Source organism: Diospyros lotus, chromosome 14 (assembly GCF_014633365.1).
Source record: "Diospyros lotus cultivar Yz01 chromosome 14, ASM1463336v1, whole genome shotgun sequence".
Lineage (NCBI taxonomy): Eukaryota > Viridiplantae > Streptophyta > Magnoliopsida > Ericales > Ebenaceae > Diospyros > Diospyros lotus.
In genome coordinates, this window is record NC_068351.1 from 32519916 (window position 1) to 32531282 (window position 11367).

An 11367-nucleotide genomic window follows, 5' to 3' on the forward strand; every position below is an offset into this window, starting at 1 on the left:
CTTCAATTCAAAAGCTAATATTTAACAACTTATAATGCATCAGCTCTAAGAATAGAGATGTTTGTATGTTTGTTGCTATATGGTTTCACTACCAATAACATAGTCTAACCAGACATAAAATAAAAAAATAAAAAATAAAAACATTTCTATTTCTATTTCATAACATTTCTATTTCATAATATTTAGGCCTTTAAATTGGAATACATTGAAAGTGATTCCTAGAAAGAGCAAATGGACATCCCAATTTAATGACAGTATATATATATATATATATATGCTAGAGGCCATAACAAATTGTCTCGGTTCCGTCCTGCCACAGGAACACATATATACCATCATCATAAAACTGAGTGTTCCAACTGTTCCAAAAGTGAAAGTGTTCTATGTAAACTCAATCAACCAAACTATTTCAGCATATATCAACACATATATACCATCATCATAAAACTGTTCCAACTCATTCAAAATTCCAACATACTTTCAAGTGCAATATTGAGTTCAGAAGCATGCTGACATGGATATGTGGACATTTAAGAGCACAGGAACCAACAGGAACCAGTAGAATTTAAGTAATTACCTAGTTTAGCCACCACCAAATGTACAAGCATGCTAATAACTCCATTAATGGGGAAACAAGAATAGAAGTAAAGTTTCTTTTGTTGACTAACTTACAGAGCCCTATAATTATAAGCACATCTAGAACTTCAAAGGTTAACTGCTTTCATGAATTAAATTCAGAAATCATCAACTGCAGTGTATTTTTTTCAACTTTTTTTCTCACAAACTTAGTCTTTGTCAAGGTTAAATGATGTTGGCACTTTTGAGTCTCAACTCTTATATGGTAAGGTAAAAAGGGAGGAACTTTGGAGTCTCAACTCTCAGGTCAAGCTACAGTCCAAGAGGTCAAGCCTAAATATTGATCACAAAGAGTTGAACACAAATAAACAGGTGGAGCATTTTTCATATTATTTTGAAACTCAAAACTTCTTCTACTATTCTTAAACCAACACTATGGTGAAAGCACTGTGTTTCATCTTTCATGTGTTGAAAATCAGCTTCCGGGTGTGAAGAGTAAGCCAAACTGACCTGGTCCAATAAGCTTTAATTGATTCTGTTCCATAGTAGTAACCAATTAAAATTATAGCTTTCTAAGATAAAGCTACAGCATATGCACTCTGTCCTCAAGAAACAAGGTTCAAACAACTGCACAAACATATTGGCAAATCCCAGCTAAAAGCATATTTAATTACCAATTCAAAAAAATTAACTGTGTGCACAAATAGGCCACTAGAATATTCCCCCTAAAAAAACTAATTTATTTCCAGTCGGATCAGAAACTCTCACTAAAATACATCAGTACTTCAAGAAGACTGATGGATCTTGATAATATGCTTGTGAACAACCTGTCTTTCTTAAGATCATACAATGCTAACTTTGTCACTTTAACTAACAGAAATCCACACCATTCTCTAAGTCCAACTCCTAAGAGTCTGTCATACACTTTGAATCTGTTACTGTAGCAATATTTTCTATCTTAATGAGTTTCAAAATTTGACAAACCCATTGATTTACATGATTCTGACTAGAAAGTGAACAGTTATTTAATGTTGAAAAGCACACATAGAATTAAGCATCTGGTATTCTTTTTGGTATTGCTTCCATGCCCCGTCCTCCCCTCTCATCCATATATCTTATTATTCCCATAAACTCCACTAACTTCAAACAAATGTTTCAAATAGGAGAGGGGGATAAATAGAAAAGAAAACAATGCAAAGGAAAATATAAATATAAATAAGAACAAGAAGAAAGAAAGCGCATACCTGTACATGAGCCTTTCTATAAAATCCTCTTCCTTCATCCTTAGAAGAGATAGCCTGGTTTCTTCTCCAAGTGCTAACCAAAAATCTACCAATGTATCAACAAAAAGTCTGGCAGTGTGCAGGGCACATGTTTCCCTTGTGCCATGCCCTCTGCCATGGTTATGGCAGCAAATACACAAAAACTAGAGATTAGGAGGTTTAAGAATGTAATACCTGTTTTGTAAAAAGTTACAGAAAAAGCTGTCATATGGTTTAGCTTTGAACATTTTCCTGCAAAAAAGTTTAAACCAATTAGTTAAAAAAAAAAAAACTTTAGGATCAAAACTATTAAGTGAAAAGAACCTCCTGAACATTTTCGTCAAGAGTAGATGGTTTTTGCATAAAAGATTCAAGCCTTTGCAATCTGTCTTCAAACTCTATAATGCGCCTCTTTAGGATGAGATTTTCTTCATCCTTATCATTAAGTTTAGTTTGAAGCTCTTCCATCTTCTTTTTGCTAGGATCTTTAAAGTTTTTTCGTTTGATTCCACCGCCATACCCAAACACATGGCTGTGACGTTGCACTCCAAAACATTTTTCAACTACCTCAATATTAGAAATTGTTGGATCTGCTTGAATGGTCTCTAAAATTTGATCCTGCAAAATTTAAAGACTTACAATTGAATGGGAAAATAGTACTCAAAGAAACTTTAATAAAAGTTAATAGTAGAACATACATATTTTTCTTCAGCTTCAGGCTCAACCAACTTTCCATTCTTCTTTCGAGTTTCAAAAAAAATCTTTCCCATATCAGGTGGATTACCTTTTTTCCCTCCCTTTTGGCAATTATATAGAAAATTATCAAAAAAATTATATTGGACATTGGACATTGAACATTGTAAATAGATAAATTGGTATTTATTACCATTTCATAAATGATTTCTCTATGAGGCTTACTACCCGTGCGATGAGGCATTGAAGATTTAGCTTTATTTTGAGAGGCTTGAGAGCTTATTTTCTATATGAGAACCAAAAAATAATTATTAGAGACATGTAACAGTAAAGCATCACAACATAAAGCCATTTTGCATTTGTTTTTTTTTAAATTAGATCATACCTGAAAATCCTCAGTTAAAAAGTGTTTAGTTAGAAGCCATTCCCAATCCTCCTTATCCATACTTTGTGGCTTATTTTTCAAAGCCTCAGCTACAGTTTTGCAAGGTTTAACATACATAGTATTTAAACTTGATCTCCAATTCGACCACAAAACATTCATATGCTCTAAGGTGTGGTCACGATACAACTCTATGTCAGGGTTCTCAAATTTTTCCTATTAAAAATGATGTATAATTAGTAAAATTGTTAGGACATCAAAGACTATCTTAATATGATATTAAATTTCTTTACATCTAATAAGACTCTAAGGCTTTTATAAATCCCTCAAAAGGATGACAATGTTTTAAGTAAACAAATAAAAATAAAAGATAGAGTAAAAAGAATAATTTACCTTAATCGCTTCCCACATGTGATTTTTTTCATTTTCCCCAATCTCTTTCCAAGCTTTCACTCGTACAGGACAAATGGTTCGATCACGCACAACTCTTCCCAAGTGCCTTGACCAAAATTGATGGTTCTCCCCCACTGCTCGATTGTTATAGAAAATAATTGGAAGCTTTTCCCCAGATTTGAGCCCAGCCACTTTCTTGTTTTGGTTTTTTCCTCGAACTTTCTTGTTTTGAGTATTAATTTCACCTTTCAGAATTTGGAAAATAAAGAAAGATTAAAATAATTATAATTAAATATAAACCAAATTAAGACTTGAATACCATATACTTACTCTCAACAACTTTTTCTGAGGTAGCAAACACTGGTTCACCTGATTTACCATCATAAGTCATAGGAGTATACTTTGCAACAATGTAATTGCCAACAACTCCTACTGGTAATAGGAATTCCTAAAGAATTTTGCAAAACCATTCAATATTATAAATCAAAATCACAAGTTAAAATCTGCACAACAAATTAATTTGAAATCAAAAAAAGTAGTATTGCATAATACATGCCTTTTCAGTGCTAGACATGCTGATCTCTTCAAGACCATCCTGAATATCTAATTGTGTAGTAGAGGTCTTATACCATTGAACTACACTAGCAACTTCAGCCCCTCCAATAACAGTGCCAGTAATGATTATTGTATTATTTACCTTGAGATCACCTTGTATCTTCAAATTTGTTGCCTTTGGAGGTTCTAGTAATTATGAAATGCATAAACAATCAATAAACATTTGATAAAATTAAAGAACATGGTAAATATAATGGTAGAATGTAGAGAATAATGTAGAAAGATATATACCAGGACTTGCATAATCATATGGCAGTCTAAAAGGGACAACATCCAATTCTCTATCTTCCTCAACATAGACATGGATGTCACTTATTGTGGTCATTAAACATAGCATAGACATCAGCATCCCCATTTAGTTGCTTCCCATCCCCATAGAAGATTTTCACACCAACTGAGTATATGTCTAAGAATTTTCCGCATATACTTAAAATGTCAATGAAGGAGCTACAATCTTGTTGGAAGTCATTGTCTATATAATGTAGTTCACCAAAGTGAACAAAAAGACGATGGGATGTGAGTTCACCTAAAAAAAACAAATGCAATGCAATCATTAGAAGTTTAACAATTTAGAGAAATTAGAAGCTGCATAATATTTACCTGAACTAGCACCACTTGAACCTCCTCTTAGCAAATCTGTAGCACCATTTATATCTCTTCTTGGCTTTAATTGTTTTAATCCATGTACTTGTCCCTTAGCCAATGCACCTGGGGCTATAAACTTGTTTGCCTTGGATGGCAACCTTTTTCCAGCTCTGATCTTTTGCATCTTTTACTTAAACCTGGAATAAGACAAAAAAAAAATACACTTTGATTTAAAAATAATACACAGAACAGATTAAAGTGCTAGAAAAAAAATAAGACTTTAGAGGACATTTTCACATATATATATATATATAATAGCTTACCTTTATGAAAGACAAAATGAATTTTCTAACATCTTCTTTTTCTTTTCTTTCTTTTAGTTGCCACTTCAACGGCCATTGGCTCCACATTTTCCCTTGCCCAATTGATTTCATTGTCTATTGTAGTTGAAATGGGATTTGCCTCTTTATAATTGAATGATTCCCCTTGTTGATATGCTTCACTAACATTATCCATTTCATCACAAATGTCATCCATTTGTAAAGGCAAGTCATAAGAATCACGTGGTTGTGTTTTCACAACAACCTGCCAACCTTTGTTGATAGTGTCAATGGCATAAAACACTTGGAATGCTTGGTATGCCAAGACAAATGGCTCATTTGTCTTTAACAAGCGATCACAATTTATAGTGGTGAAACCATACTCATCTACTTTGGCCCCCTTTTCCTTATCATGCACATCAAACCATTTACAACGAAACAGTACCACCCTTCTACCACCAAGATACTGCAACTCAATAATCTCAGTTAAGATTCCATAGTAATCTATATTTCCCATTTCAGACCCAATGTCACCACTCACAACCACCCCACAATTTTGTGTTCTAAATCCTTTGTCATGACATTCTACATGAAACCTATACCCATTCACAACATAACCATTGAAGCAACAAACTGATTGGGAGGGACCACGTGACAAAGAGAGCAATTCCTCTGTAATTTTACGATTGTCATGTTTATGTAGCGCTGCAACCTACAAATCACAAAATAAAGTACTATTTTAATTTCAATATATGCTTATTTTGAGTATTATAAATATGTTGAAACATGAATTTACTTACTCTAATTTTAAACCAATTAATAAACCTTCTATCACTTTCCTTATTGGACATTTGTAATGTTGCTCTAGCTTGGAGTTGCAAATACTCCCTATATCATATAAAGAATAAGATGCAAAAATATTAACAATATTAGCACAAAAGAATGTTCATAAAAGAAATTATTTTATTGATGATGACATACTCTAAAAAAGGTTGAACTGCATCACAATTCTTTAGAACAAAAAGATGAGCTTGTTCCCACTCATCCATGTGAAGATCCCGAGTCATGCCAGATCCCAATGCACGTCCAAGTTGTGAAAATATTAATAAATCACTTTTGTGTTCTTGACTTCCAGCATCATGATTTCGATTAAGGCGATTGAACTTTGTCTCAATGTTAGTGAAGTATCTTGAGCAAAGTGTCATACATTCTTTTGCAATGTAACCCTCTGCAATTGAGCCCTCAGGACAAGCTAAGTTACGAATGAGTTGTTTTAACTCATATAACTCTCGCTCAATAGGGTACATCCATCAATATTGGATAGGTCCGGCAATTTTGGCTTCAAGGGCTAAATGAATAGGCAAATGGACCATCACATCAAAAAATGAAGGGGGAAAGTTCATTTCCAATTTACAAAGAGTTGTGGCAATTTGAGATTCAATTTGCTCCAACTCCTCCACCCGTAAAGTCTTTGCACCCAAAATTTTGAAAAACAAAGACAATTCAAATAATGGTTCACATACTGATTTGGGAAGAAGACCACGTAATGCAAGAGGAAGTAAGTGTTGTAGGAGAACATGACAATCATGACTCTTCAAACCTGAAATCTTATGTTCTTTAATACTAACACAATATGAAATGTTAGATGAAAACCCATCTGGCACTTTTAATTGCTTTGAAAACATACAAAATGTATGCTTTTCTTCATGAGTTAATGTGTAAGTAGCAGTTGGCAACACAAACTTATCTCCTTTTTGTATTGGGTGCAACTCTGGTCTAATATTCATTGCTTCCAAATCAAGACGAGACTTAACAGTATCTTTGGTCTTCCCTTTAATGTTCATAATTGTTCCAAGCACATTATCACATATGTTCTTCTCGATATGCATCACATCCAAATTATGCCGCAACAAAAGACTACTCCAGTATGGAAGTTTGAAAAAAATGCTTTTCTTATTCCAATTATCCCTTCTATTATCATGTGAGACTTTGGTCTTTTTACTAGCATCTTTAGATAAAATGACCCCTTCAAGATCTTTCACCTGATCTAGAATGTCCTGACCAGTAAGATGTTTTGGTGGTAATCCATACTCTGTCGTGCCATCAAATGATTTCTTGTCAATGCGCCATTTGTGATTTATTGGAAGATAACGACGATGGCGCATGAAACATTGCTTTCTGCTATTGTTTAACCTCATAGAAAAGGCATCCTTGTTACAACAAGGACAAGCTAATTTACCCTTAGTGCTCCAACTTGACAAGTTTCCATATGCAGGAAAATCATTAATGGTCCATAGTAAAGCTGCATGCATCTTGAAATTCTGGTGAACTGATGCATCAAATGTTTCAACTCCTACTTCCCACAGCTCTTGTAATTCTTCTATTAAAGGTTGGAGATAGACATCAATAGCATCCCCTGGTCCCTCAGGACCCGGTATGATCATTGACAGAATGAAATTAGAGTCTTTCATGCACATCCAAGGAGGTAAATTGTATGGAATAAGAAATACTGGCCAAATACTATATGAAGTTTTGGAATGTGCAAATGGTTGGAACCCATCACTTGCAAGACCAAGTCTCACATTACGAGGCTCTGAAGCAAAATTTTCATGCATTTCATCAAAAGATTTCCACTGTAAAGAATCAGCTAGATGCCTCATTACTCCATCATCTACTCTTTTGTCATGGTGCCATCTCATAAAGGACGCTATCTTACTGGACATGAATAGCCTTTGAAGCCTCGGCTTTAAAGGGAAGTACCGTAATATTTTTACGGGTTTTCTTTTGCCATTCCTTCCAACTTTGATTTCTCCATTACAATTATCATTTTTCCATCTTGAAGCTCCACATATACTACAAAAGTCAGACTTCTCATCTTTCTTCCAATATAACATACAATTATTGACACATGCATCTATCTTCTTGTACGAGAGTCCAAGATCTTGGATAATCTTCTTTGCCTCATAATATGAATTTGGCAAAGTCGAACCATCAGGGAGTAATTCATCTTGTAATATTTGTAATAACATAGTAAATGACTCATTACTCCAGCGACCAAGGCTCTTGATATGTAATAGCTTGATTATAGTAGATAATTTTGAACTCTTAGAACCTTCATATAATGGTTGCTCCAAATCTGTCAATAGCCAATAAAATTTCTTTGCTTCATCATTAGGATCCTCTTTTTGCGCATTATGGCTTGAGCCACCAAAATCTGCTCTATTTTTGTTCAAAGCATCTAAAGTAGGAAAGAAGTCCCTCATAATCCCATGAATCTCTTCCTCTCCTATGGTTTCTAATACATCATCTTCTTCACCCTCGCATTCAGATTCAGATTCAGATTCACCTTTCCTTTCTCCATAATGATACCAAAATGTATAATTTTGGACTATGCCATAAACTGTTATATGGGTTTCAACCACTTCATGACTTCTTTCATAAGTGTTATTACACTTGACACATGGACATCGAATTTCACAATCTCCCAACTTTTTTGAAGCATATCTTAAAAATTCCTTAATGCCAAACTGATATGTTTCACTTAGTCGATCATTAACAAGATTCATCCACTGCTTATCGGGTGCCATTGCAAATATCAACAATGATAGTAAACTGAGAGTTCCAACATCAAACAAAAACATAATGAGTTTTAATATATCAATAAGAATCAAATGTGTATATAAGTATGTCTAATTCAAATCTGCCAACAATCTAAAAAAATAGTGTTTTCACTAATTTATATTCAATTCCAGAAAGCAGAAACCTTTTAGTATGGGAATGTACGTACATACGGGCACGTGGTTATAGATGCATAAAGAAAGAAAGAAAGGGACAGGTGGAGATGATCATGATTCATGCTCGGTTCAAATTGAAATTTTTCTACTGTAACGCTGCTTTCATTCATTTATTCACATTTAATGCCCCAAAACTATTTAAAAACATATATCACACTAATATTTTATATTATTATTAATAGCAATATATATATGCCATAGTATAGTATCATGCATGTAATATTCAGAATATTAACAAACAAACAGTAGATATTAATGTCAACACTATAATGTTCATTATGATAATCTATCTAATAAAAGGTTAAAATTAAAAACACAAAAGGAAATTAAAGAGCTAAAACAGAATGTTACAATATTGGCATTAGACTAACATTTTGAGCCTTACACCTAACAACAAAATCCTTCGGATTGTCCGCCATCTCTAGCTTCTTTTTTTTTTTTACCAATATTTTATAACATATTATAGCAACCAACTTCTCTTTCACCCATCATCATCTTACATTATATATATATATATATATATTATTGTGTATGAGTACATTAGTGGGTTGCACATGGAACGGCAGGAAAGAAGAATGGAGAAAGAGGCTCTATCATTACAATATATTATATATATTCTAGACACATCTCACAGCCTCCATCTTCCCTTTACTTACATTCACATACAAATATCTTATTCCATATATGTATTTACTAAAGCAATAAAATCCAATATTATATATATATATATATATTGCATTCGGCAATCCTCACTCACCCACTTTTCCATTCCAATTGCAATTCCTCTGCAATGCTATTTATTTATTTATATATATATATATAATATCGGCAATGCTATTTATTTGTACATGAAACAAAAACATTCTGCACATACAACATAGCACTTTGACACGATACATACACTTTTTCCTTTAATATTCACACCATTTGCGGCGCTATATATGCAATTTAAACCATTCAAAAATGCAACGAAGATGAAATAAATGAAAGTAAATATATATATATAAATACCTCTATTATTTTTCAAAACTTTTGTTTCCTTTTAAAAAAAACAGAAAATAAATAGCCAACATTCTTTATCATTTCCATAATTTTGAAACAAAAAATAGAAACTAAAATCAAAGGTGCAACCAAACACCCTTCTCGACACTTAAATTATACCGCTTCAGACCTACGGGTAGAGTAATCAAGACTCGCAAAGTCTTTGTCCAACTGCAGAACAAATGTTATCACTGTCAACCTCACAAGCAAGTTAAAGAATATTACTACGAACTGAAAGCAAGAACCTGTTAAAGCATAAAGCTTAAAGGCAAAGAGAATGGCCTCATCACCCCAAATCTACTTCAATTACTGTAAAATTGAAGATACGTCGAATAGCTGTGTAGAACAGGGAAAAACTATGTCCATGGTTGACGAACTCTATGGTCAAAAGCAAGCTAAAACTGAAAAATAAGTTTAGTTTCTCAAGATCTAAAATTAACAGAGTGCAGAACAGTATAGACTTTAGGTATCTTATTTTCCCAGCAACCAAACAGAGAGCATAGGAAGTGAAAGCAACAGAGAGCGGAAATGAAACTTCTTATGATGAAGTAGCTAAATACGGAAATAAATCAAAACGAATCCAGGAAGCAATATATATTTCTGGATCCAACGGATAGCCCCGCCAAAAAAAAAAAATCTCGAAATCACCTTCAATCGAAACCTCCAAAACAGGAAAACTTTTCTCAAATTCTTCAAGAACAAAAACACACCAGAGATCCACTATTAAACACAAATCTGATAACAAATCTTAGTTATTATGCTCTTATGATATAAATACTTCAAAAGTAAATCATGAAACGTGATTACAAATGCAATCTGATTGACGTTAACCACAGGAGAGTTCAATACATCCAAAACAATTTTAAATTTCTCAAATGCAAGACTTCAGATTATAATAGAACAACGTTGAACCTTAGGTCAAGAAGAATTCATAAAAATATATAAATATGCATTGATGTAAATAAACAGCTCGAAATGTACCTACCTGGAAGAGAAAAGAGTTCAACCCTTCGCCTTCGATTTGAATATTTGTCAAAATTTCTGTGTCTCCGTAAATACGAGAGAGTGGCTGTTGAATCGCTGGCCTGGTAGTAGTTTGAAGCTCAAAGAAATAGGAAAATTTGGATTGACGGGAGAGGCAACTTCAGATTTGGATTTGGTAGTTAGGGATTTGGTAGCAAGGGAAAAGAGGTGGGGATTAGGACACAGGAAGAGGCTGTGAAGGAAGATTTTTAATGTAATGAAGATTATGAAAAAAGAATATTAAGTGTAAAGAGAAAAATTAATAAAAAATATTATCTAATTAGAACTATATATATATTTGGAGGGAAATATTTTTGTTGATTTTTTAAACTCAATAACGACTGGATTTTTAATTACTAGTGAGAAATTCAGAAAATTGTTGTTAAAAAATTAATTTTACACCACATTTAGCGAGAGTGTAACTAAGTTCTCGTTATAATTATGAAAATTATGCTTTTAACGACGGGGTATTTGTCCTCTTGCTAATTTTCTCTCGTTAAAATCCTTTTTTTTTGTAGTGATATCTACTAAATGACCCATAAAATTATAGTGGATATTCAATACTAACCATTCTGTTTGGAACCCAAGCTTAATCTAACTTGATTCTCAATGATGGTTTCATTGGTGTTTATCAACGATGTTACTACATTATTTTGTTAATAGATATCACCAATTAATTACAT

The 11367-nt window shown here is 33.2% G+C and overlaps 3 protein-coding genes across 4 annotated transcripts; all 3 read right to left on the minus strand.

The window, feature by feature from the left end:
• Nucleotides 1–2028: 2028 nt before the first annotated feature.
• On the minus strand, nt 2029–4276 carry LOC127791013 (uncharacterized). The gene is made up of 9 exons (XM_052320747.1): nt 4153–4276; nt 3863–4047; nt 3637–3754; nt 3307–3551; nt 2917–3129; nt 2725–2817; nt 2537–2635; nt 2163–2456; nt 2029–2090 (listed from the first exon to the last, which is right to left on the minus strand). Exons 1-9 carry the CDS (start codon nt 4274–4276, stop codon nt 2073–2075), a joined length of 1389 nt encoding a protein of 462 aa, XP_052176707.1. The 3' UTR covers nt 2029–2072.
• Nucleotides 4277–4329: 53 nt separating this feature from the next.
• On the minus strand, nt 4330–6422 carry LOC127790747 (uncharacterized). Of its 2 annotated transcripts, XR_008020815.1 has the most exons (5): nt 5808–6422; nt 5627–5714; nt 4830–5538; nt 4522–4703; nt 4330–4447 (listed from the first exon to the last, which is right to left on the minus strand). XR_008020815.1 is itself a non-coding variant. In XM_052320400.1 (3 exons), the coding sequence occupies exons 1-3, from the start codon at nt 6131–6133 to the stop codon at nt 4855–4857; spliced, it is 1098 nt and encodes a 365-aa protein (XP_052176360.1). In that variant the 5' UTR covers nt 6134–6422; the 3' UTR covers nt 4777–4854. The 2 variants fall into 2 exon arrangements, 1 of the variants encoding a protein (XP_052176360.1); XM_052320400.1 differs by lacking the exons at nt 4330–4447; nt 4522–4703 and having other exon boundaries at nt 4777–5538.
• Nucleotides 6137–8413, minus strand: LOC127791014 (uncharacterized). Its single transcript, XM_052320748.1, has one exon. It carries the CDS (start codon nt 8411–8413, stop codon nt 6137–6139), a length of 2277 nt encoding a protein of 758 aa, XP_052176708.1.
• Nucleotides 8414–11367: the final 2954 nt, after the last annotated feature.

Bases quoted from the DNA above. Each gene is read 5' to 3' on its own strand.
- LOC127791013 (XM_052320747.1), bottom strand. From the start codon at position 4,276: ATGGGGATGCTGATGTCTATGCTATGTTTAATGACCACAATAAGTGAC. The intron at 3,552-3,636 runs GTAAGTATATGG...AAATTCTGAAAG, and splicing joins CTCAGAAAAAGTTGTTGAGA to GTGAAATTAATACTCAAAAC. The intron at 2,636-2,724 runs GTAATAAATACC...AATTGCCAAAAG, and splicing joins GAGAAATCATTTATGAAATG to GGAGGGAAAAAAGGTAATCC.
- LOC127790747 (XM_052320400.1), bottom strand. From the start codon at position 6,133: ATGTACCCTATTGAGCGAGAGTTATATGAGTTAAAACAACTCATTCGT. The intron at 5,715-5,807 runs GTATGTCATCAT...TATATGATATAG, and splicing joins GCAGTTCAACCTTTTTTAGA to GGAGTATTTGCAACTCCAAG. The intron at 5,539-5,626 runs GTAAGTAAATTC...TGTGATTTGTAG, and splicing joins TTAATTGGTTTAAAATTAGA to GTTGCAGCGCTACATAAACA.
- LOC127791014 (XM_052320748.1), bottom strand. From the start codon at position 8,413: ATGGCACCCGATAAGCAGTGGATGAATCTTGTTAATGATCGACTAAGT.